Here is a 27,559-nt window from a genome sequence, read left to right as displayed (position 1 = left end):
ACAAGCAATAAAAGAGAAAACAGATAAACTGGACTTCATCAAAATTAAAAAATTTTTGCAACAAAGGACATTATCAACAGAGTGAAAACACAACCCACAGAATGAGAGAAAATATTTGTAATACATGATAAAGGATCAATATCAACAATATAAAAAGAACTCCTACAACATAGCAGTAACAAAACAGACAACCTAATTAAAATATGGGCAAATAACTTGCATAGACATTTTTTAAAAGAAGATATACCAATGGCCAATATGCACATTTAAAAAAGGCCATATCACTAATCATTAGGGAAATGTAAATCAAACCACAATGCGATAACTTCACACTGATTAGGATTGCTATTATCACCCCCTCCGAAACAAAGAAAGAAAGAAAGAAAGAAAGTAAGTATTGGCAAGGATGTGGAAAAATTGGAACTCTTGTGCATTGCTGACGGAAATGTAAAATGGAGCAGCCACTGTAGAAAAACAGTATGGTGATTCCTCAAAAAACATGGAATTACCATATGTTGCAGCAATTCCCCTTCTGGGTATATATACCCAAAAAAGAATTGAAAGCAGGGAATTGAACAGATATTTGTACACCAATGTTCATAGCAGCACTATTCACAATACTCAAAAGGTGGAAATGACACATATGTCCATTAATGAATGAATGGATAAACACAATGTGGTATATACTACAATTGAATATTATTTAGCCTCAAAAAGCAATGAAACTGGCACATGCGACAACTTGGCTGGACTTTGACGACATTATTCTAAGTAAAATCAGCCAGTTACAAAAGAATAAATACTGTCTGATTCCATTTATATGAAGTACATAGAGTAGTCAAATTCATAAAGACAGAAAGTAGAATGGTGGTTGCCAGGGGCTGGAGTAAGAGGAAAATGGGGAGCTGCTATTTAATGGGTACAGAGTTTAAATTTGGGATCATGAAAAATTCTGGAGATGGATGGTGGTGATGGTTTCACAACAGTGTGAATGTATTTAAAATGCCACAGAACCATACATTAAAAATGCTGAATTGTATGGTATGTTATGTGCATTTTACCACAATATTTTACAAAGTCTAAAAGCAAGCTAGTATTAAAGCGTAAGTAACAGATGTCTGCCCAAAAGGTGAGAACTCCTTGTTTACTTCTTTTCACTACTCATCTGCATGATTAAGACAGACATTCATGAATTCTTCCATGGATCACAAGGACTGCACATGGACTGGTAATGCAGTTGCTAGGACTTGAAAGTGGAAGGAGGGAAAACATAATGACAACAGTGTGATCCTGTGTCAGGCTGGTCTCTTCACCCCCTTCTCCTTGGGCCAGTGTCCCAGAATTTTACCTCTCATTCTGGAGAGCTCTAAAACAGATGGCAATCCCTCCAGAACCCATACACAGAAACCAAAATAGAGCAATTTAACTTTCTCTTAACCTTTTATTTTAATTTTTTTGTATTTTTACTTTTATTTATTCTTATTATTTTTTTAATTATACTTTAAGTTTTAGGGTACGTGTGCACAACATGCAGGTTAGTTACATATGTATACATGTGCCATGTTGTTGTGCTGCACCCATTAACTCGTCATTTAACATTAGGTATATCTCCTAATGCTATCCCTCCCCCTTCCCCCCACCCCACAACAGGCCCCAGTGTGTGATGTTCCCCTTCCTGTGTCCATGTGTTCTCATTGTTCAATTCCCACCTATGAGTGAGAACATGCGGTGTTTGGTTTTTCGTCCTTGGGATAGTTTGCTGAGAATGATGGTTTCCAGCTTCATCCATGTCCCTACAAAAGACATGAACTCATCATTTTTTATGGCTGCATAGTATTCCATGGTGTATATGTGCCACATTTTCTTAACTTTAAGTACACGGAAACCAAAAGGGCGTCAAGCATTTCGAAGCCACTGTGCAATGTCAGAATTCCAGCTCTCGACGATAGCCTGCCTGAATTCAAACTGATTTGTTTGTTGAACTTGGAATATCTTAGGGATCTGGACCTGTTTGTGTTCCTTACGTTCTCAGAAAAGTTCTAAGGAATTTGAGGTTTTAAAGGAGTTTGTCTTTCTCAATTTCAATTCTTATTTCCCTAATTTGGATTTTCTGCATCATAACAAAGTCAGTTTGATTTTGGGTTTTATTTTTCTCCTCTCTCGTAATTGCTAATGAAGTTAAGATTACAAAAAACAATGCTTTTTGAGTACAGAATGCAGATCTCAAGCCCTCCTGGCAGGTACTCCCACAGAGCAGTTGTTATTTATAATACCTATAGGGAGAAAAGAGCTTAAAAGATCAAGTCACGCTGCACTTCCCAACAAAGCAGGCCACAGCTGTAAAACGGACTGTGAGCAACTGCTCCATGAGGGGACAGCGAGACTTCTGTTTTCCTACAGGGTCTGCTCAGGTCATCGCATGTGGCATGGATTAGAATCCCAGGGCTCTATTTCCCCATGGAGGGGGACCAGGGTTTACACACCACACTCCTGAACCGAAGCTCTGTGCCATCAGGGTCTCTTGGCATACAGAAAACAGACTTTACAACATTTTTAAAGCCAACAATTTCCTTTTTTTTAATTTGTAAGTTCAAAATAAAAGAAGATAGCAACATTAATTTTTATACATGTTCCCAAAGATCTATCATGGTGGGGTGGAAGAAAATATCTCCATCATGGATAGAAGAAAATTTGGATTTGGTCTGAAGTTAGTGAAATTTTGAGACTAGGCTAAAGTTGTATTTGAAGAGACATGTCAGTAGAGCTCTTTAGGCTGTGCCCTCACCATGAGCCAACATAGAGGAAGAGCACCCAGGGAAACAGCTGCCCCACAGATATTAGATATTAGTACTCATCCTCAAAATAAACACTTTTGTCACGCAGTCTTATAACTTCCATTCGGTGTGCAGCTCCGTGGCCAGGCAAAACATCTAGCCCAGGCGAAGCTGGGGCTCTGCCATAGCTTTTGCCAGTGATGAACCCTGCCCACCCCATTCCCACCACTCAGCTGCACCCCAACAGCCCAGACATGGCCCCAGAGGCTCCCTAGTCAAGTTCACAGGGTTGGGAAGGGCCTTTTTGATCTCTTTGTCTTGTGAAGAAAGAAACTGAGACACAGAAGAGTTTTCTCAGGTGTCTAACATCATATGGTGTGGCAAAGCTACAACTCAAGGCAAGGTCTTTAGGCTCCAGATCCAGTATTTTTTTGAGTATTCTGGGTTATCTAACAGAACTCTAGGGGAGAAGTGTGCTCCTTTCACTCTGGAAGGATTTCTTTGTTGTTGTTTCATTCAAGGCCATGCCAAAGCAAAATAAAACAAACATTTTCATGGATTAGTGACATTGGCCTTGAAATCTGCATCACTGTCAATGCTTTTCATTTGCTCCAGGATTAGAAAACATTAAAAAAATTACCTCAAGTTGATGCAATTCTAAAAGCAGGCAGCTAAGCTTGGCTCATGAGTAATGCTGGAATCTCAAACTCGGCTGATTCCACCACCCCCCACAACCCAGCATAAAGTACCTTTAAGATAAAACTTGAACTGAGTCAATGAAGCGAAACCTCCTGAAAGCATGTCTCTCCTTAGGTAGCTCCGCTTCGCCTGGACTTCTTTCCTCTAACCATGGGTTCCCCATTGGGCCTTCAACAAGGAATCTGAGGCCCAGCGCTAACCACCCGCGAGCATCTTCGCTTAGCTGCCAACAATGCTGGGCCACAGTGAATGGATGGGATGGCCACTGCACATGGCTCTTTCTTCTGGGGCACAGCAGCCGGAGCCAAGCTGTGAGGCCCAGTCCCCTCCTCATTTCTGTAAGTGCACCATGGAAGAAGGGCATAGTAGTTCCCAGCATACGCTAAATGGGTTTTGCTCTACCTGGAGTTTTACTTATGCTGGATCCAAATCCTAGACACAGATTGGGAAGTTGCTTGTTTTTTTTTAAAGAACTGTTCCTTAGAACTCAGTGACAAACCTTGCCTGGCTTGCACAGACCTTTCTTCACTCACTAACACTTTGTTCTGAAAATCTGCCTGTCAGGACTTGGTTGCCATCCTTCTCAGCAGTGACATATTCACCATTAAAGGAAACAGAGAGGGCACAGTCAGCCACTAACCCATGAAAACACTGTAGTCTCTCTTATGTACCAGTGAATGGATCCACACGCCACCGGGGCCCTAATTACATGGCCTCATTTTTGTAAATAGCACAACCTGGCCAAGAAATGAAAAATGGTCTTCCAAATTCTCTAGCTCAGCAGAAAACTCCTTAGGTTAAGCTATAAGAAAGCTTCCTTGGGTGAAGAGTTAATGTCTCAGTTAATGCCTACCACACCTGAACTCTAGAAAAAGTCAGAAAGATCAGAGTCCTGTCCTTTAGGGAAAGAGCTACACATAAGCACATGCTCGAGCTTCTATAAACAGATTAAGGTGATCACTTTCTGAAGATATTTGGCTTTCATAGCAATTCAGTATAGTTCAATATCTTCAACCAAAGATGATTGTGCAGGGAGGTGACAACTAGACCTAGACGGTTAGCTTATAGGATATTCATAATCATAAAAATCAGATTCTATAGCAGCCATGGACTTCAGTGAGGCACTCTAAACCATCCCCAGTGGCTGCACAAACAAAACAGCATTTACATACTGCCTTGGAAGGAAAGCAAGGGACTTTTTTTTCCAGCCCTAGCTTGGCAGAGCTCCACATCACAAGCTTTTTTGTCTCTGTTTTTGCTTTGTTGTTTTTTTTAATGGCGGAAGAGAAGTGCCTTTGCTTCAGGTTGGCCTTCACCAAAATAAAAGTGGACCATCTGGCTTAGCTATAGTGAGGAACTCTCCACACCTGAATCCTTGTCTGGGTTCAGGCACAGTCATCACTCTTCTGGAAGCAGGATCTCTTGGGTGCAAGGAACCACCTCACATGTCTCCTAGCCTAGGTGAAGTGTTTCCTCACTGGCAGGCCTCTGCTACTCAGCCTCCCCTCACACTTTCACCCCCTCAAATCTGGGTGCATCCTATGAAAACACAGCTATGAGGCCAATTGTTCAATAACTAAAAGTCTGAAATACAAACTGTCCAGGCTCTTTCCTTACCTCATATTCTCCGACGATGGTTCTCACTAGTTTTGATCTATTTCACTGCTCATTAGCACCTCCTGTAGAGGAAAAATGAGTCTTGGGGGAATTTTAACCAACAAATTCTGTAACCTTTTGGCCTCACTAATGTATGGTAGGAAATAAAGTCAACATTATCCATTTAAATGAGTATTAGGACTGTGGGTTAGGTTCAGTTTTTCTTGTTTTTCTTATGTCACCACAATTCTGAATAATCTTGAAATTAGGTCCACAAATACTCTTTTAATGCTTTCGTCTGCTCAGGCTGTTAACAAAATACCATAGACAGGGTGGCTTAGCCAATAGAAATTTATTTCTTATGGTTCTGGAGTCAGGAAGTCCAAGATCAAGGTCCTAGCCAATTTGGTTTCTGGTAAGGGCTCTCTTTCTCGAATACACTCATAGGAACACACCCCCAGGCCAGTTGCAGTGGATCACCCCTGTAATTCCAGAACTTTAGGAGGCCAAGGCAGGTGGATCACTTGAGGTCATGAGTTCGAGACCAGCCAGGCCAACATGGCAAAACCCTGTCTCTACCAAAAAATACAAAAATTAGCAGGGCATGGCGGCAGGCACCTGTAGTCCCAGTTACCTGGGAGGCTGAGGTGGGAGAATCACTTGAACCCAGGAGGCAGAGGTTACAGTGAGCTGAGACGATGCCACTGCCCTCCAGCCTGAGCGATAGAGGGAGACTTTGTCTCAAAAAATAATAACAGTAAACAAAAAAAGAACATACGTCCTGATAGTTGTTCTAGTTGGCTATTTCATCCAAGCTCATGGAAAGGGGCACAGAGGCACAGAGAGCTGAGGAGGCCCATAGCCCTTATGATGTGGTAACACAAAGAAATTAAATTCAAACTATGGCTTCTCCAGAGGGAGACTAGATGTCCTGAGGTCAGGTCACCTCTCAGGCTCTCTCAGGCCAGGATGCTTCAAAAGACTTCTTGATTCAGGGTCTAGAAGGAGCATTATCTAGAAGCTTCTGCCCAAAACAAGACCAGAACTGTGGTCTGTTGGAAAGAAGAATTTTGCAGCTTGCCTGAATTAGGAAGGCAGAGTTTGTATGCTAATTAATTCAACAAGTTCAATGTCCAAAATCATACGGCATATTAAGGAGAGCTCAGACCTGAGATACAATATGCCAGGATTCTGAAATAGACTCACTCAGTTAAAAACAGAAGTGACCTAGACAAATCCTTGAGTAGAAATTAAAATCTCAGATACAAAAAACAAGAAAGCCCTACTGAGCATTTGCTATATGCCAGGTACTATCCTAAGTCCTTTTCATTTATTTTCTCAATTAAACTTCATAACAGCTCTATTAAAGAGCTACCATAATTATCCCCTCTTAAATTATAAGGAAACTGAAGCGTAGAGTAACTGTTTCATGGACATACATTCAGTTAACAATGGGGCAAGCCAGGATTCAAAGCCAAGAAATCTGATTCTAGGACCCATACCCCACTACATTCTAATACATCCACACCTTAACTTTTCAACTACATTTGTCCACTGGACATAGAAGTCAATGCTTGAAATGTGTACTAGAATGCAACTCCAGGAGGGCAGGAAATGTGTTTAATCTTAGATATTGCCCTGTCCCTAGCATAGAAGATTGCATGAAGTATGAGGGCTCAATCAATATTTACTGAATAAATAATGATGGGTTGTGTTGCAATTAGTGAAATTACTGCAACAGTCTCCTTATTGTCTTCCCCATTTTTATTTCATTTTCTATTTTTATTATCAATGATAAGCCTTTGCTATCTACTGCCTGGTGAATTTAACTTAAGCACTGGCAGCCGGGTTTCCAGGACTTCACTACTTGGCTCCAACCTACACTTCCAACCTTATTGCTTTTTTTTTTTTTTTTTTTTTTGAGATGGAGTCTCGATCTGTTGTCCAGACTGGAGTGCAGTAGTGCAATCTCGGCTCACTGCAACTTCTGCCTCCTGGGTTCAAGCGATTCTCCTGCCTCAGCCTCCCGAGTAGCTGGGATTATAGGCACACACCACCATGCCCAGCTAATTTTTGAATTTTAGTAGAGACTGGGTTTCGCCATGTTGGCCAGGCTGGTCTCAAACTCTTGACCTCAAGTGATCCGCCCACCTTGGCCTCCCAAAGTGCTAGGCTTATAGGCATGAGCCACTGCACCGACCCCAACCTTATCTCTTGATATTCCATTATACAAATCCTTTAGTCTGGCCATCCCTGCTTGTCCTTGCCCATACTCCTCTCCCTCCCCAGGGCTGTACATTTCTGCCATTGGGGTACTCTCTCCTCTTCTGTGATTACACAAAGCTCACAAATCTTTCAATGTCCCATCTCTTCCAAGAAGCCTTCTCTGGTCACCAAATCCGGTGATCTCTCCTTCTGAGATGGATTCACTTGGAACAGATTACCTGCTTCCTCCTCCTTTCCTTTCCTCATAAACAGACTGGCAAGGCACTGAAGGCTGCATCTTGCCATTTTTGGCATTCTCCTCAGTATGCAACAAAGGCTTGCCTCATAGCACACACGTGACCAGGGGTCAACTGATCTATGCAGACACATCTCACCTAAAAGCAAACATCTGCTGATTTTTTTGAAATAATTTTTTTAACCTTTAAAAAATTTGCATAACCAAACATTCATCATTTTAACCCTGTTGTGCAACCATCATCACTATCTAGTTCTGGAATATTTCCATTGTCCTAAAAGAAAAAGCCATGCCCATCAAACAGTCACTCCTAATTTTTCCCTTCCCCCAGACCCCGGAAATCACTAATCTACTTTCTGTCTCTGTTGAGTTGCCTCTTCTAGATATTTTATATAAATGAAACCACACAATATGTGGTCTTTTGTGTCTAGCTTTTTTCACTTAGCATAATGTTGCTAAGGTTCATCCATGTTGTAGCATGTATCATACATACTTCATTTCTTTCCATGACTAAATAATATTCCATTCTGTAAATATATCACATTTTGTTTATCCATTTATCAGTTGATGGACATTTGGGTTGTTTCCACCAAAAATAATTGTTTTGGCTGTTGTGAATAATGCTGCTAGGAGCATTTGTACACAAGACATTGTTTGAACACCTGTTTTCAATTCTGTTGACATCTTACTAAGGAAAAACAAATTCATTCACTAGCAGCCTCATCCTAATTCTATAGTTAAGATAAATAATTTTTTGTTTAGTAACATACTATCTTAAAAGACATTTATGCTTATAAGTAAATTTAACTGTTTTGTATTCCAAAATATTGTAAATTCCTTATAGTTTATGACTTCTATCAGAGACTACATTTTCTAACATCTGCATTTAATTAATAGAATCTTATTTAAGCATTTGAATGATTCTTTCATGAGAAGCAGACCTGATTCCTAGATATGTTAATTATTCTTCCCTATTTTAACATTACTTGGTGTTAAATAATAATAACTAATATATATTGAGCATTTACTATGTGCCTACCACTATGCTAAATGCAACAATCTTTGAAGTATATGCTATTATCTTTTCACATTTGATGAAAAGAGGCTTTAGAGAGCTTGAGTAGCCTGCCCAAAGTCACCAAGATGTCAGTGGTAGAGAAGGGATTCCAGCCCAGTTTGTCATACCTCATACAGTAAATGACAAGGTCAGCAATAGACCCAGAACATCAGAATCTTGTCTGTTAACCCACAACTTTAATCACATGTGTTTGTGTAAATCAACATCCAACCTGTAAGTCCAATGGCCAAAATGAAGGGTACACATTTAGTACTCAGACCTCTCATAGATGTGCTGCACCCATTTCAAAGCGAAGGGCCCCAAACTCTCTTTTGGAGAAAAAAAAAATGCTCCTATTTTCTCCATTTCAGTCTACCAACTCCATATTACAAAAGCAAGCTGGAATGTTCTATCAGTACAATGACTCATGGCTCACTTTAGTATAATATATGCAGCGCCACACTGATGGAGGACAAGGGTCTTCTCAAGAGAAAAAGGACGACAGGTTGTTCTGGGACTGGAAGCATGGGTTTGCAGGTATTGCTCCTGTGGCTCACTGAGGAGCTCAGGAAGTGTCAGTGGAAATGAGTGACGGAGATAAACCAAAGACTTCACCCCTCATATCAACTCATCCCAGTTAGAGAAATCAGAGGGAAACAAAGCATTCCACTATTAGACCATAAGAGAGATGTCATCCAAAGATTCAGGAAAACATCCATAATCCATAGAGTCTTCTTCTGATTTCTCCTGACAGACTAAAATGAATGAAAGGAGGGTGGAAAGTGGGAATGAAAAGATTTGCTGCTTGGCCAACTTAGAGAGGTGCATTTGTTTTAGATTCTAAAGAGTGGGGCTCTGCTAACACTATTGATCTCTTAGGCACTGGAGTTGCTGCCTAGAGAAGTAAAGCAATCACCTATGATGGTGCTAATGCATTGCATTCTGACACACAGCTCTCTGACTGTAGAAGTAAGGGTGAATTGATGGGTATTTAAAGCTCTAGGCCCTCCCAGCTGCACCAGGATTCAAATTATGTGAGAGTTTCCAGTTTCCCATCATGGTAGATTCTTAATTCTACATTAAACATGGGGCTTTAATTTTTGGATTTTTTATTGAAGTGTAAAATGCAGACAGAAAAAAAGCCATAAATCAAAACTGAACAGGTCAATAAGTTTTCACAAACTGAACATACCCATAACAACCAGTGCTTAGATTAAACGTAATGTCAGCATCCCAGAAGCCCTCGTTGGGCAGGACCCTTATTCTGACACAAAACTAAGTCCCATTAAGCATCCTATGCCTACAAAAGCATTTAGTATTATATATACTACTTGGGACACAAACAACAACAGTAAAAGGGACCATTTAACTTTCCTATTTTTTAAAAAAGTGCTGTACCTACACAGAACTTCAAGGATAGCACAGTATTCGGGCCTGGAAGCACTGAGGGCAAGCCTCTCTATATCACACAAATGGGGAGCCAAATGAACAGGCCTAATGGCAACAAATTGAAAATTAATGAACTAATCAGGAGAGTGTTTAGCACAGTCCTTTCACCACCCACGAAGTCTCCTCTTCCCATTCTCCACTTCAAAGTCATCTATATCATTGGCAAAACCATTTAGTAAAGAAGAAACAAACTGTAACAGAGGGGGGGAATGAAAACATAATGAAGAAAATAAAGCCACTTGCCTCTCTGAAATCCGCTTGCTTCTCCTTCTTTAATGGATTTGCAATGATAATCTATAATCAAGGTACAATGACAGACATAATTACTAGGAGCTCTAAGTGACCTCAAGCAAATCACATATTGCCCTCTCCTGGACACAAACCTCTTATCTCAGAGACAAAAGGATTCCTACTGGCCAGGGAACACCAGCTGCCTAACACTTGGTGTAAATGGACTCTCCAGAACCCATCACGTCCAGAAAAGGCTTTCCCTGTTCTGCCTCATTCAAGTCTGTATTCTGTGCCTAACTTAAAAAAGAAAAAAAGGAAAGAAAAGAAAAGCCACCTACAAGTATCCACAGGAACTAGGAACTAAGTCTCCCTTTGAAAGAAACCCAGAGGCAAAGGCTGAATGAATGACATACTTTTTCATAAAGGGAGTAATCAGGCTAAAAGAACAATCCTGTGGAAAAAGTCTGCGACCTTTGCAAAGGCTGTGACCTTGAATTTGAATCTTCTTCTGACACAAAGAATGTAAGCAATTGTTGGGCTCAGGATTAGATCTTTACAGGAAGTTTGCAACCCTTTCCCTCCAGGGCTAGAATCCAGTTTGAAAGTTAGGGGTGAGGGAGGGTATCTAGATGGCATCTGGAGAGTCCCCCAGCCTCATAACTGTCCAAACTTATCAATAACTTTCCAATGGCACTCATTGTATTTCAGACTCAAAAAATTCTTAGCTTCAAAACAGCTATCTAGATCTGGAAGGGAATTATTTATATATACACAGTGACCATTCCCAGGAACACAGAATTGTTCTCTGAAGTCATAGACCTTGATTTAGGCAGGCTTTCAGATCAGGTACCTTTGATGAGCCTGGGGACACAGGGAGGCTTTTTTATTTTTTAAATCAGTAATAAAATCCTGCAATCAGATAAGTCCTGCAATCAGTGTGATGCAGCAGAAAATAATTCTTCCTTGGCCAAAGATCCACTGGCTTTTTGACAGACTTGTGTTCCCCCAACGCCATGTCTGCAGCTCCAAAACCAGAGGATTAATGATGCTTCCTTGGAATTACTTTTTTCCTTCCCAGATCCTACTTCTGACACATTGCTGCAAGTAGTTTAACTGTGGAAGGCCTTGACCTCCTTTCTTTGTCTCTCTGATTTAAGTGTGTCTGTTTCCTTGGGGCTACCAAGCTCAGTTGGACGGCTGGCCGCAGCGGAATGGCACATCAGCCAACCCCTGAACAATGGGTCCTTTTCTCTGGCTGTCACATGAACAGCGTTGTGTTACAGCCATTGTCCCTTCAAGTAGAGAGGAGAGGCACGGGTTCTCACAGACCAGCTATTCTCTGTGACCCCCTCTGGCCAAGTCACTAAAATTTAAAAACACACAAAAAAGGCATGCCTTTTGAATGGGGCACTATAAGTCCAACAAGGATTATCATGCATATATGGGCCACCTGCATCAGCACACCTTGTTAAAAATACACATCCTGGGACCCCACTACGCACCTACCGAATCAAAATCTAGGGAGGAGCCAGTATCTGCAGGTGATTCTCATGCCTCTGAAGTCAGAGCACAGGGTAAACATGCCTCAAGCATTTCTAACCTCACTCATGGTCTGATTTTGCACATCTGTTTAAGGAACCAACTGAAAGCAGGGAGGATACTGGAAGGACAAATACTTTATATTGTGGTTATCAAATCTTAGTGTTGGGGGAAAAACACCTGAGACGAAGACAGGTGAGAACGATGAGGGCTTCAGACGATAATAGGAATGTGGGTGTGGGTCATCAATGAGCAAGAGAGGAGGAGTGCAGGGACAGCAGGACAGCGCTGAAGCCACCTGGTGGAGGTGGTAGCCTTCAGAAAAAGATGGGCGGTGAGAAAGTGGCAATGGTAGGATGAACTGTTAGAAAGCAAGGATGTTTAGTATTTAGTTTTAAGTGTTAAGATATGAACTCTTTCCATAGTCCCAAACCTTAAAGTTCTAAACACTCAAGCCACACATTTGGTGGCATTTTATGAAGTGAAGGTTATTCGTGGCTGGGTGAGTGGCTTCAGATCATTTTAAACTTCTTAAGGGAAAATATGAATTCAGATCCAGGTGACACTAGAAGAAACATGAGCCCTGTCTCCGTCTCTAGCCCCAAGAATCCCATAGTGGTTGAAAGGAAGAACAGTTTTCTCATTTTACACCTTCTCATGGAATAGGGAGGAAGATTTCTAGCCAATTTTTACTTGAATCTCAATAGGTCCCCCTAATCCTATCTAGTTTCTATAAAATAACTGCAGTGTAATGTGAAGGGTTCCTTTAATGCAGATAGTACTATGGGGATGGGCAGGTCCTGTAAGTGCCTATTATAAAATTATTCTCAAATGTAAACTCGCCACTACTATGGAATGGTTTAATCACTATTGCTTGAAGATGCTTTGTAAATTCCTGCCACCACATGTTTGCTGAGCCCATTGCCCCACCTAAGATGCCCCATCCATTCAAATCTCTCCTTCAAGGTCCCACACTGCCAGGAAGCCTCCAGTGAGCTCTTGTGGCAGCTCTCAAAACTGCTACTTGGCTCTTACTATACCCAGGCTTACCTGCTCAGTTGTTGTTTTTTTTTAATTGTTGAGGGTACATAGTAGATGTATATATTTATGGGTTACATGAGATATTTTATATGGGCATGCAATGTGTACTTTTTTAGTCTGTTTTTTTCCTCAAAGGCAAGAGCTTCTTGGTAATTACACATGGTATTTTCCCCTATGCCCTACACAGCTAATAAATATCTGATAAACAGCCAGGTGCAGTGGCTCATGCCTGTAATTCCAGTACTTTGAGAGGCTGAGGCAGGCAGATCACTTGAGGTCAGGAGTTCGAGACCAGCCTGGCCAATATGGCAAAACCTCGTCTCTACTAAAAATACAAAAATTAGTCAGGTATGTTGACACATGCCTGTAATCCCAGCTACTCGGGATGCTGAGGCAGGAGGATCGCTTGAACCCCAGAGGTGGAGGTTGCAGTGAGTTGAGATTGCGCCATTGCACTCCAGCCTGGGCAACAAGAATGAAACTCCATTTCAAGAAACAAAACAAAACAAAACAAAAAAAACTGGTGGAACAAAAAGTAACTCTCCAACCTATTACTTTTTTAAAGAACCAAGTCACATCCTTTTATCAATTCTTGATCCAAACTCAAGTACTTTTCTCAAGATGTCAATAGGGGTGGATATTTAAATTTTTTTGTTTTGATTGTAGGATTAGTCTTCTATGCCACCAAGCAAAAATTTCATAGTTCTATTTCACTCTGTGAGGAACAAGTTAAATTTGTGTGTTTTAGTTTTCAATTTGCCATCAAAAATTATTTTTTAAGAAAGCCAGAATTCTTCAGCAGAAGGTATTCAAAAGATCCATCTTGGGAACCACCACCTGTGGCTATGTTGAGAAACAGCCAAATCTGTACAGCTCATCTGGGTCAGACGAGACATTAATGACAAGGCACTTAGTCATCCTCTAGGATGTTCCCAAAGATAAGATGTTTTTAACAGATGCTAATATCCTGCACATGTACCTATCAAGATGAGGTTTTCCATACTGAAATACTGTTTTCTTTGTCTTAGAAGTGGGAAGGGGTACAATTTATTGCCCTCTAAGTAGGAAATTGAGGTGGTTAAATGCTTTACATAGTTTCTTTATCTAGGAGTATAAATCACTAGAAATGAAATAAGAAAGGAAATCACTAGAAATGAACAACCATAATAACAGGATGTATTATCACATTCACACTTTCCAGATTGGCTAATGCCACAGAGTTTGCATTATCAAATAACACCCACACAGTGACTTGCCATTCCACAAATAAAGTTCTATAAAGTAAAATAACATTGGTTTGTACCTTCTTTTTCCCTCATAGTATGAGAAATCCTTTTACTAAATGCTCTAAATTAGTCCTCTGCAATAACTATATTTAAAAAGAGTTAGAATGATCATGGTGAACAATAATGCAAAATGGTAAAGAGAGACAAAAGGTAAATTAAAAATTTCAGGACATTCAGATATGAAGAATGAATGAATGACTGAATAAAGAGATTAGGAGACCAGTTAAAAGACTTTCAAAGGTTGGCAGAAAATGATACAGGCTTATGCTAAGCTAGAAAAAGTTCATTTCAGAAACATAATTTTAAAAGAAGACAAATCAACAGAACCCAGTGAATCTTACATTAATTCTTAAAACTAAACTAATTATTAAAACCAGATACTGGGTACACACCCTTGAGAAACTGAGAGTAAAGGCAGTCCTCAATATTGCTTCGTTTGAAGTCCATCAATGTGGATATTTGTACTACATCTACTGATGCTACTACCTCCCTGCCCTGTGTCATGATGACACTCAGATGCCAGCTAATGAATGAACTTTTTATGTTGTTTATTTTATGGTGCAGCTGCCCTAAGCCAATAGTTCAATTTTTGCAGAATCACCATCCTTGTCATTACCCAGAGAATTATTCATTCACTTATTCAAATGTTACTGCATATTTTCATTATTACAAAAAAGTGAATGGGAAATGGGAAAATTAAAAGCCTAATAGTAAATATGAGAAGTGTTTGTCTCATAAACTAAGTAAGACAAAGGTAGAAGTTATTAGACATGCCAAAAATGGCAAATCTTTTCATCTGAATCAGACATTTATTGAAATAAATGTCAACTGTTATTGAAATGAGGAGAAAATAACCAAAATTGTGTAAAGTTTAAAGAAAGAAAAATTAGAAAATGGAGTATACACTGAATGCTGTGTCTAAATAGCAAGATATAATTAGAGATTTCATAATATATTTGGCTCTCTATGGCCAGAATCCCTTATAATATGTAGGCTTTTATACAATCTTCAGACCTATTTTCAGGAATGTGTCCTTTCAGGAAAGAAGGAAAGACAGTATTGAACCAGTCACCATGTTTCTGATCAAATACAAAAACAGAGGCAGAAGTGTTTTATAAATGGAAAAGCACAGAGCAAAGTTGGTTTTTATTGGCATTGGCACTTCCTTTCCAGTGCTCTGACACGTCATTCCAAAAACCAAACCAAAACCATCCTAAAGGATAAGCTCAGCTCTTCATTATACTGCCTGCAATAATGTTCAACATGTAACATTAATTCAGTGGCATTTGGTGTTTCATAAGTCCTCTTAGGATATTCTGTCTTGTCCTTTTTCTACTCCAAGTTATTTTATTATTATTATTATTATTATTATTATTATTATTATTATTATTTGAGACAGAGTCTCACTCTGTCACCCAGGCTGGAGTGCAGTGTCGCGATCTCAGCTCACTGCAACCTCTGCCTCCCAAGTTCAAGTGATCCTTGTGCCTCAGCCTCCCAAGTAGTTGGGATTACAGGTGTGTGCTACCACTCACGGCTAATTCTGGTATTTTTAGTAGAGACAGGATTTCACATTTTGGCCAGGCTGGTCTAGGATCCCTGGCCTCAAGTGATCTTCCCACCTCAGCCTCACAAAGTGCTGGGATTACAGGCATGAGGCACCATGCCCAGCCCCACTTGAAGTTATTAACTTCCTAGGCTATGTCTAGCCAAATTGGAAATTCCCAACTGGCTTTTCCACACCCTCCATATGTATACAATACTGTCCCAACCACTTTGTCTGATAAGAAAATGTTGACTATCATTCATCCATTTACTTTTCTCCAACATTCTTTAGGCATTTATTCCATAACTACTATGGGCCACCCACTTGTATAAGAGCTTACAATAAGGAATGATGAACTCACCAATCTGTTAGGGATAAACATTCAGATAATAAATATGGCTGATACAATGTGATTATGCTATATTAAATCTATCCACAAGAATGGGAACTCGCATGAGATATCGCTAAGTTTATGAGAGAATTGGGAAAAACTTCAGAGGGAAAGTCTTCAAAGGGATTTGAATAGTGTCTTAAAAGATAAATGGGCGGTAAGTGGTTGGTTAGACAGGAAAGAGGGTCAAAGACATTTTCAGAGGAAGGAACAGCATATACAGCTGGGTCATGGAAGAGTGAAAGTGCACAGCGTATTCTTGAGATAGTAACAAGATCAAGATCAGTGGGAGCTGGAGAGCTGGGGACCAGAGAAGCAGAAAATAACCCTGAGAAGTGCTGCAAAGGTGGTCTTGTGCATAGTGGTAAGGAGGTGAGACTTTATGCTGTAAGCCAGTGTTTCTCCAAATGTGATCTGACGTCAGCTTTACCAGGTTCACCTGGAGATCTCAAAATGCAGATTACTGGCCCTTACTTCTGGGGTGAAGCCCTGGAATCTATATTTTCAACATGCTCCCAGGTAACACTGACATTCACCATCCAGAGAGCTGCCAAAGATTTTTAAACAAGGGAATAACATAATCAGATTTGCATTTTAGAAATACACTATTAACCCAAGCAGACAATCACAAAGAAGGTAAATTCACTGCTGCTAAATGAGCATGTGACTTGAGTTTTGCATTAGAATCACCTGGGGAACTTGTAAAAATGCAGACTTCTCACAACTCACAGAAGACTTACTACATCTAAATCAAGGCAGAAGGGATTAGGGTTTATATAGTTTGAACCATACAAAATTGCCATTTATTTAGGTCAAAAATGGTCAAATATGAACAATTTCTCATAGTTCATTCTAATATTTTAACAAGTCTCCCCACTTCATGCTTCTGGTATAAACCAAAGTCTGAGAATAGTGAAATACAGACAGAGATAAACGCTTTTCCCTTTTCATTAATTATCGATGTTGTTACTCACTTTGATTAATATGCAAAGATGGAAGTAACATAATTTATGTACCTAAAACAAATGTTAAAAGAGAAAAGTGGGGGTTCAAAAACAGCCACCAATGAAGTAAGGCAGCTAATTTAAGGATTTTGGAGCCAGAAGGAACACTGGAGATTATTCTACTCTTTCCCCACCTCTCAACACAAGTTTATACATAATAAAACTGATGCCTAAATGGAGAAAAGCAATCTGCTTGAGGTCATAAGGAATATGTTGTTCAATTTCTCAATGATACGTGCTTTTTATGTGCTCTTATGAGCATTTTAACAGGTATGGAAATTGTGTAGCTAAAAATACTTGGGATTTAATTTATAGAGTGCTAGGTCACACACTTGAAATGGGAGGAGGCACATAAAGCCAATACTCATGCATAGCCATTTTTAAAATATAAAACCTAAAACAGTGCTTGACATGTAATAGATGTTTAATAAATACTTACTGAACAAATGAGTGACCTCTAAAAAATAGGTTAAAGAAAGTATATTAATGCAAAGGATTTCCAAGGAGGTATACACGCTGTGAACTGAGTGTAGATTTCCCACCTCCTCACCTGTTCCAAGTAGTCTTTGGTGCCCATCCATGACCCACCACCCTATAAATTCCAGCTCTGCCATATACACCTTTATTTTTCCAACTGAAAGTGCCACAACAAAAAAGCAATACAAAGATCATGTCTGAGCTAAGTTTGACAATAGGTGGTAGTGAAGCTTACAGATGAGCACAGTCTTCAAAGTCCATCCAAATAGGAATAATAGCTAGCACTTACTGACAGCTAATAGAAGCTATACTAGAGGGATACAACAATAGTTAATGCTAGCTATACAATAATAATAAAGCTAATTTGTGCCTACTATGTGTCAGGCTTGTTAGTCCTTCACATGCATTAACTTACTTAATCCCTTTAACAATTGTCTGATGTAAGTGCTATTATTATCATTTTGATTTTACATATGTGGATAAACAGATTAAGTAACTTACCCCAAAATCACAGAACTGAAAAGTGGCAGAGTTGTGAGCTGAACCCAGGCTGGCGGGTGCCCAGAGTTTACCAACTGAACTCTTTGACCTCTCAGTGGTAAAATTAAAAGTTCCCTGCAAGCTGACCTCTTGGAGCACTCGTGTCAGGAAGATGACATTTCTGGATAATATAAGTTGGCCCCAGTATTTCTGTCCATAAGGAATGAAGCATTTTTATTTGGGAACCCTATACACAAAGTGAGACCCAGGATATAAAGGAGTAAGGCAAGAAGAACAAGAAGAAATGTCATTCTCTTCTGCCTTGGCACAGCATGGTTATCACAGCCTAAGAACAATAATAATGGCTAATTTTGGCTAATAAGATCTCCAACTTTGACTTTCTCCTAAACAATGTGGGTCCTTGCATGAGGATATTTTCTAAAGCAGCAGCAAAGATATTGCCATCATTCATTTGCTCAGTGGTGTCACTAAGAAAAATACTTCCAGAAAGAAAATTAAGGCCAAAACACTTCCTTAAACCAGGCGTAAAAGTCCTCTAACAAGGAATTTAAAAGAAAAAGATCAACACCGGATTTATCTTTCTTAAGTAACTATCACTTGAAAAACCGTCCCTCCCAGCACTCCTTAAGGAGCCAAGCATACTGACAAGGCCCCTTTGGTCTAAGACTGCGACCTCACACCCCTACTGATCGCTGAGAACTCAGGAAGGGGGAGCATCCCGCCAGCCTAGAGCGTTATCTGCACAATCTGAATACCAAGGACGGGAGAAAGAGAAGTTTAGAGAACAGTGAAGATCCCAGAAAGGAAGTTCAACTGACCTAGAAGAAAGGGCCCAGCTGAAACTGCCTTTCAAGCTCAGTCCGATTCCCCACAAATCTCCCTACATCCAGCTATATCGCCCGGCAAAATGAAACAAACACAAGGTAAGGCAATACAAGGGCAGGAATTATGCAAAATAAAATGCGTAATGAGGATGTCTCTCCATCAAAAATACTCCAGGATTTTCCTACACAATCCCATGTAACAAAACCAAATGCAAACAACAATAAACCCTTAAGAAGCCCATGAACAACGCAGACTGAGCCCATCTCGCCCCACCTCACGCCGCACCCCGGTACCCTGGCTAAGGAAAATGTGACCCCCGCCCATGAGAAGCCTTCCGGCGTCCGGCCAAGGTCCAGCAGCCGCCGGAGTTGAGTTTGCCCGACTCTTACCCAGGTCCAGAGATCTTGAGAATCGCAGCGCAACCTTTTCTCCCCGGTCTTCACCCAAAGCCAGCCAAGACACAAAATCTGTTCCAATCAACGCGGTTAGCGTCCAAGCAGCGTCCCAGAAGAAAGCGATCTTTGGGAGTCTTCTTTCAGGCGTAAAGGTGGAGAAGCGGGAAAGAGGAACGTCTCAACGCGTTCCCAGTCGCCCAGTTTTGCGCACCGGGAAAGTACTTGCTGCAAACTTGAACAAGGTTTTCTCTGTCTGGCCCGAGATGCTGGAGGGGGTGGGGGCGGGTAACCCGAGCCGGGGCCGGGATTCGAGCAGTTGCCGCTGCTGCAGCTGCTGCTGCCGGGGCAGTGGCCGCTGGGGGGTTGTAGCTTGGCGCCGCGCGCAGTCCCAAGCGCAACATGCAGGATCTTCCCGGCCTGACTGCTGCACCTCGATCGTGAGTCGCCCCTGCCTGAGCGGCTTCCACCGCCTGGTGGGTGACCCCGCCAAAGGCCTGGTCGCGAAGTTAGCAAATGTTGGGGTCACCGCAGGGGGTGACCGAAGGGGTGTCAGAGTGGGTGCCCGCCTGATTCCCAACCCACGTTGGGTGCAAGTCCCTCGTCAGAGTCCCTGGGAGGTGTTCTAGACCCTCTGTAAGGATTTGTGGGACGGTGGCCGGCGCCCGAGCGGCCAACTGGAGTGGACGGCGGGTCCTCAGTGGTGTCAGGGGAGAAAGCGCAAAGGTGGGACCCAGAAAGGATGGTGATTAAGCTGTGCCAGAGAATGTGATGTGGCAGCAAAGTACATGGAAAGGTGGGGCGGGGAGGTGAAGGCAGAGGGTGGAGGGTGGGATAGTCTGCTTTACCATGGAGGGGCGGAGAGAGAACTCCCCGGACGCGCAGGAAAATCCCCCCAGGTCTTCGGAGGCCTCTCGCGGCAATTTATTGGGGAATGGCTCCCTCTGCCGACTCGCCGAGGAGGCCCCGGGAGGCCCAGTGATGGAATGTTAAAACCATGAACGGGCTTTTCCATTTGTGGGTTAGACAGGACATGAATTCTGGAATCTGCTTCTCTGACTGTCCATCTTCCTCTTCCAGACTAAAGAGTTTTCCAGCTTTTACAAGACCCCAAAAGATACAAATTTGACTGCTGCAAAGTTCTTTCTTGTGTCGTTGAATTCTATCCCCCTCTCCCCACAAAAAACAAAAACAGGCTTAAGCCCCATAACCACTCCAGGTAACCATCTCCTACCAGGCTTCTCTTCCTCCCATTAATAAGAACTCTTTCTTTTTAGAGAGACTTCAAGAGCGTTCGAGTCCCTACTCAATAACACTCCTGGAAAATAGTACAGACTCCATATTATGTTTGAGTGAATAAATGAATGGAATGAATGAACATAGATATGTTTGAAGCCCCTCACCATCCTCTTTACTCTCCCCGGAAATACACAGGGGAAGACTGTTTTGGTGTTTGTTTGTTTGTTTAGCAGTCATCATTGCCCCTTCTCTGGTAACAGTACCTCCATTTTTCTTTGAGATACCATCCCTGCCACAAGGACAGCAGTCTGGGTGGGAAGGTCAGTCAGGATGGTCCAGCTTTTCCCTGTCCAGAAGAGAGCAACTGACCTCAGCTAAGCCCCTCAGGCCCTCTCTGCCAGGAGTTGGAACTTTGATCTGGGCAGCACAGGCACAAATAATTCTAGAGGTGATTAATCCATATGGCTGTTTTCTAAGGAAATTGGCTGTTAGTTCATGCCACTTATTACCCAAAGATATTTTGCTTTATGAAACTTGGTTGCCCCACTTTCCTTTTAATTTTTTAATCAACTTTATTGGGGGATAAGTTACATTCCATATATTACACTCATATTAATTATACAGCTTCATGAGTTTTGAATAATGTACACACCCATGTAACCACTGCTTCAATCAAGATAATGAACAATTCCATCACCTCAGAGGGTTGTCTTGCACCCCTTTAAAGTCAACTTCTATCCCACCTCATATTTGGCCCACTTAGCAGTTTTCTGTAACTACAGATTAGATTTGTCTTTTCTAACATTTCATATGAATGGAATCACTTACATATTCCTTTGTGTCTGACTTCCTTCACTCCACACAATGTTTTTGAAACTCATTAATGTTGTGCCTGTATCTGAAGTTTGTTCCTTTTTATTGCTGAGTAGTATTCCATTGTATGGATATACCACAATTTGTTTACCAGTTTACCAAATGATGGACATTGGGGATGTTTTCAATATGGGGTTATTATGAATAAAGCTGCTAGGAACAATCTTTAACAAGTCCTTTTGTGGACATACATTATTATTTTTCTTATCTTACAGGAGTAAAATTATTAATACAGTAACTGTGTGTTTAACTATACATAAAGATGAACTGCTTTCCAAAGTGGAAAACATTTTACATTCTCACCAGCAAGATATGATAATTGCTTCACATCCTCATCAACACTGGGTAGTTTCTGTCTTCTTATTTTTGCCATTCTAGTAAGTATATAGTGGTATCACATCATGGTTTTAATTTGCGTTTCCCTACTGACTAATGATGGTGACCATAAAAGATGTTTACCAGCTTTTCATGTGCTCTCATGCCACCTGTTCTTTGATAAAGTGTCTGAATTTATTGCCCAATTTTTAATCAAGTCTTTGGATTCTTATTATTGAGTTGTAGGAGTTCTTTATATACCAGGCATTTGTTAGATATGTATATAACAAATATACACTCCCAGTCTGTTTCTTGTCTTTCAGTTTCTTAATAGTGTCTTTCAAACAGCAGTTTTTAATTTTGATGAAGTCCAATTTATCAAGTGTGTTTTTGTGTGTGTGTGGTTGTACTTGTTAGGTTTTACATAAGTAATCTTTGCTTACCCCAAGGTCATGAAGATTTTCTATGGCTTCTTATAGAAGCTTACAGTTTTAGCTGTTATATTTAGGTCTACAATCTATTTGATGTTAACCTTTGTGTATGGTATGAAGTAAGGGCTGAGGTTCATTATTGTCTACATGGATATCCAGTTGTTTTGGCACCATTTGTTGAGAAGATTATCTTTTTTCCCATTGAGCAACTGGATACCTTTATTGAAAATCAATTCGCCATAGATGAGTGAGTCTATTTCAGGATTCACTCATTATTCCTTTCATTTGATTTATATTTCTATTCCTATGCCAAAACCATACTGTTCAGATTGCTATAACTTTATAATAGGACTCCAACTTAGATGTAATAAGTCTTCCAACTGTGCTCCTTTTATTTTTTTTCAAAATTTGTTCAACTCTTCAGCTTTTGTTTTTGTTTTTATTTGGTTTTCATCTTCCATGTAAATTTCAGAATTCGCTTGTCAATGTTTTAAAAATTCACTTTTCTAATTGAGAGTGCCTTGAATCCATTGATCAATTTAAGGAGAACTGACATAACAATATCGATTCCTCTAACCTATGAACATGTTATATCTCTCCATTAATTTAGGTATTCTTTAATTTTTCTCAGCAATATTTTGTAGGTTTGAACATGGCAGTATTACACACAATTTAAAAAATGAATCCCTAAGTATTTTATTTTTAATATTTCATAAATTGAATTATTTTTGAGTTCTTGTTTCCAATTGTTCATTGCTAGTATGGAGAAATACAGTGGAATTTTGTGCAGTACCCTCACATTTTGCAACATGGCTAAATTTACTTATTCGTTCTAGTAGTTTTTCTTTTTCAGTTTGCTTAGGATTTTCTACATGCTCTGCTTCTTTTATTTATTTGTCTTGCCTTATTTCACTGGATAGGATGCCCAGTAAACACTGAATACAAATGCTAAAATTTAGTATCCCATCCTTGTTGCTCATCATAAACCAAAGCAATCTGTCTTGTACCATTAAGTAGGATGTTAGTTGTAAGTTTCATTAAACTCCCTTTATTAATTGAGAAATTCCTTCTATTTATAGTTCATTAGAAATTGTTTATTTTACCATGAGTGACTATTTAATTTTGTCGAATGTTTTTCTGTATCAGTTGAAATTATTATACGGTTTTTCTCCTTTTTTCTGTTAGTTAATTGAACTGCTTATTAAACTTGCCTTGCATTCTTGGGTTAAAGCTTACTTGGTCCATGTAATGTATTATACATTTGATATACTGTTGGATTTGATTTGCTAAAATTTGTTCAGGATATTTGTGTCTATACTCATTAAAATTATTGGTCTGCGTTTTTATTTTCTTGTTATCTCTTTGGTTAGAAGTTCATCAATTTTTAAAAATCAATTCAAAGGATCAGACTTTAGTTTCATTGATTTTTTTCTATTACTTACACATTTTCTACTTTGTTGATTTTAGCTCTTACCTTTACTATTTCCTTCCTTCTATATACATTAGATTTATTTTTCTCTTCTTTTTTCTTTAATTTCTTAAAGTCAAATTTTTGCTTATTGATTTTTAGATTTCTTTTTTCTTATATAAGCATTTAAAATTATAAACTCCTCTCTAATAACTACTGTAACCATGTTCCACAAATTTTGATAACCTGTTTATATAGTTCAAAATATTTTTTCTTTAACCCATAGGTTATATAGAACACTGTAATTTAATTTCCAAATTTCAGGGAATTTTTTAGGTATTTGTTTTATTGATACATAATGTTTTACATATTTGCAGAATACATGTGAAAATTTGTTACATGCATAGAGTATGTTAAAAGGGGAGCATCTCGGGTATTCATCACCTTGAGCATTTATCATTACTATGTGTTAGGAACATTTCTAGTCCTCTCTTCTAGCTACTTTGAAATTACAACACATGGCTGCTAACAATAGTCACCCTTCTCTGCTACTGACCATTAGAACCTACAACTTCTATCTAACTGAATATTTATACTTATTAACCAACCTCTCTTCATGTCTCCCTCTCACTCACACACTCTTCCCAACATTTGGTATCCATTATTTCACTTTCTACCTTCAAAAGATCAACTTTCTTAGCTCCCACATATGAGTGAAAACATGTGATATTCCTCTTTCTGTACTTGGCTTATTTCACTTAATGTCCTCCAGTTCCATCCATGTTGCTGCAAATAACACGATTCCAATTTTTTATGGCCGAATAGTATTCCACTTTGTGTATATACCACGTTTTTTAATCCATTCATCAATTGATGGATGCTTACATGGATTCCATCTCTTTGCTATTATGAATAGTGCTGCAATAAGCATGGGGCACAGGTATCCTTCTGATACATTGATTTCACTTCCTTTGATTAAATACCCAGTAGTGGGATTCAGATATATTTTTATTTATTTTAATTTAATTTTATTACAGCCAGCGAGAATAGTTCATCTTATTTCAATGCTTTTAAATGTGCTGAGACTTGCTTTATGGCAAAAATATGGTCTTTCTTGGTGAATGGTTCATGTGCACCTGAAAACAATGTACAACTGCTGCTGCTATTGGGTAGATTGTTCTAAAAATGTCAACTGGGTCTCATTAGTTGACACTGTTTGTCAAGTCTTCTATTTCCTTACTAATCTTTACTATCTTTATTCTGAACACTACAACATAACTAATGCAATCTTAGATTAAGTAGACTTTTTTGTTGGTGGTAACTATATCACTCTGTTAACATAGAATTTATAATCTACTAAAATTCCAATTATTTTTCATATTTGCTATTAATCTTGACGTCTTAAAATATTATTTGTATTTTTAGTTGAGAATTTCATAGTAATTTTATAAGACTGTTCATTTAGGTCTATCAAATTCCATTTTTGTATATGCAGTCCATCTTTAGAACCTGTCAAGGGCTTGGTGGAGCTAACTCTTTTCCTAGTATATTAGCTAGGCAGCTTGAAATCATGATATTGGGAATTGATCAGAAGGCCACGATGCTCTTGAACAAATAATTATTAGACATGTAGAAGCAGATAGAAATAAAATGCATATTCTAACGGAGACTTTCCTCTCCATTTATATTTATTCACATCCTGTAGTACAGTCATTCAACTGCTGATAAATTCTACAATTCTATTATTACATCCAGTCTACTTTCTTCATCTGATCCACAAGGATTTTATGAGATATTTTTTCAATTACCTTATAAATCCAGAGATATTCTCATTTGTTCCATTTACCTGTCTGCTAATATTTTGAATAAAGAAAACTAAGTCACCCTACCAGTTCTACCTCTTAGCAAACAAGATTGGCTTCTTATACCCATAATTTCCTTTCAGTAGTGCTCTCAAATTATGCTTCTAAATCTATGATTTAAAAGCTTGCTTAGTTACAGCAATAGACTAGAGTTCACAGAGTTTACCTTCTTCCCACTTAAAAAAATAGAAGTGGGGGTTACAGCAGAGTGTAAACTCATAAGTATGGCAGAAGGTTATCATTTTTTTTACTTCATTCAATTCTAACAACAAGAGGCATGTATAATTATTCCTGCTTTACAGGTAAGAAAAAGAAGGCTCAGAGAGATCAATTATCTTGCCCATGATCCCATATCTAGTGAGTGGCAGAGGGAGGACTGACCCTGGGTCTGACTTCAAAGCTTATGCTCTCTCTACCACTTCACCTGCCTCAGAACTACATCTGTTTATTCTGGTCTTCTGATTGCTTACTGTGGTTCCTCAAATCTCACCATTATGCTATGTTTAAACACTTTTTCCTCATAGTCACTGAAAATCTACACTGAAAAAAAAAATGTTCAGGAGCCTTAAAGCTCTTGTGTGTACACAGCTTTATCTCTCCCCACAACACAAATGCAGGCAAGATTGGAAGAGGTCATGTCTTTAGCCATAGGTCTCAGCCAAGGGACGTAGAGGATTAGAAAGGTGGGGTTCTTGGCCCATGAGTCTCCTCCCAGATGCCTTCATTTCGGTCTTCTTCTTCCAGTCCTAGATATTTTTTAAGCTCCCTTCTCCAGTATGAGTCTTGTCCAGGTTTTTGAAAAGATCACTGTCTTTTAAAGGTAGTGGAGGAAGAAAGGGAAGAGCAGAACAATGGATGAGGAAATTGTATTTGCAGCCTTGGACCGTGTATCAGGAGTTAGGAGTACTTTTCTGTCTTCTTCATGTAACATGTCTTCACAGATTTAAGGCAATCCTAGTATTCTTACTTTGAAAGGGGCAACAATGGGATTCCAAATTCATCCGTTTATTTCCCCTAGCTTAGTGTTTTCCCCCCAAAAAAGTTTTAATATGATCCACAGTAAGAAGTACATTTTTCATTATGAACAAATTCTTATCTTTGTAAGTATATAATTAGAACAGGTTTCATGAAACAACACTTACTCTTACCATATGTAATGCCCTCTCATGTTTTCTTAACGATGCTTCTCGAACTTTAATGTGCTCATTCATCAGCTAGAGATTTTGTTAAATATGAGGTTCTGATTCAGTATCCAGGGTGGAGACCGCATTTTAACAAACTCCTACGTGGATGCTTCTGTTTCTTGGATTTCACTTTGAGAAGCAAAGTTCTATTCTGTATTGTTTTATTTAAATGTTAAATTACTTTTAGGACTCCCAAATGTGTCTGGACTGGCAGTTTGTAAAAGCATTGCTGGTGTATTGGGGCAGCATGCCTATCTAGGATATTCTTGTAAACATAGACTTACTGTGGAGTGGGATCATGCTTGGAAGTAGTTCAGCAAGAAACAGGATTTATCTTCCATATACCAAGACCAGAGAATCACAGAAGTAAAGACATGAATATCTTCCTGAAATTGCTTTTTTTAAAATTTCAACATTTGATATAGTGAATACATCTATTACAATTTGGAATAAATAAATCTAAATATTCTGCATAATGAGGACTTATGAATGTGTGTGAAAAGAAAGTTGCAAAAGTTGACTGAAGGTGAATATGGCAATGATGTAAGTATCAGGGGGAATAAAACATTTCCTGTAGTATGATCTTTTGTCTGCAATATGAATGCATACTGTATCAGTCAGGGTTCTTGTTTTCAAGTAACACAAACCAACTCCAACTAACTTAATAAAAACAACACTGAGGGATTCCAGAAGAGAGGGCAGCTGGGAGGCCCAAAGTTAAAAATGAGCAAGAATCCCTTTAGAGGACTGGGAAAAAAAAAATCGAAGCCATGGTCTCAGAGCTGAACCAATCTGGTCAGGCTGTCCCTGCTGAGATTGATGAACTTGAACCATTTCTTTCCTTAGTCTTCACATGATGCTCTCAAGATCAAAGTCACAGGAGAGAGCATTCATTTGACTGAACTTAGGTTTTGCACTTCCTCCTGACTATTCTGAGAAAACAGGAAGGCTTTGGCCCTTCAAACTTCCATAGTGAGA

At 39.4% G+C, this 27,559-nt stretch overlaps 2 protein-coding genes across 4 annotated transcripts in view; one reads left to right on the top strand and one right to left on the bottom strand.

Moving 5' to 3' along the window:
- MEGF10 (multiple EGF like domains 10) overlaps window positions 1-19,347 on the bottom strand; it is a 187,821-nt gene extending 168,474 nt beyond the window's left edge. For all 3 annotated transcript variants that reach the window (XM_016953721.4, XM_001158953.7, XM_024356719.3), the window contains exon 1: window positions 19,267-19,347. The gene's annotated coding sequence lies outside the window, so the exon portion shown is untranslated. The remainder of the gene's footprint in view (window positions 1-19,266) is intronic.
- Window positions 18,712-27,559, top strand: part of LOC134810104 (uncharacterized) — a 51,947-nt gene continuing 43,099 nt past the window's right edge. The window contains exon 1 of the mRNA XM_063811502.1: window positions 18,712-19,745. Within this exon, the coding sequence (XP_063667572.1) occupies window positions 19,200-19,745 (546 nt within the window). The 5' untranslated portion in view covers window positions 18,712-19,199. The remainder of the gene's footprint in view (window positions 19,746-27,559) is intronic.

This window comes from Pan troglodytes, chromosome 4 (genome assembly GCF_028858775.2).
Source record: "Pan troglodytes isolate AG18354 chromosome 4, NHGRI_mPanTro3-v2.0_pri, whole genome shotgun sequence".
NCBI lineage: Eukaryota > Metazoa > Chordata > Mammalia > Primates > Hominidae > Pan > Pan troglodytes.
This window is presented reverse-complemented; position numbering and strand designations above follow the sequence as displayed.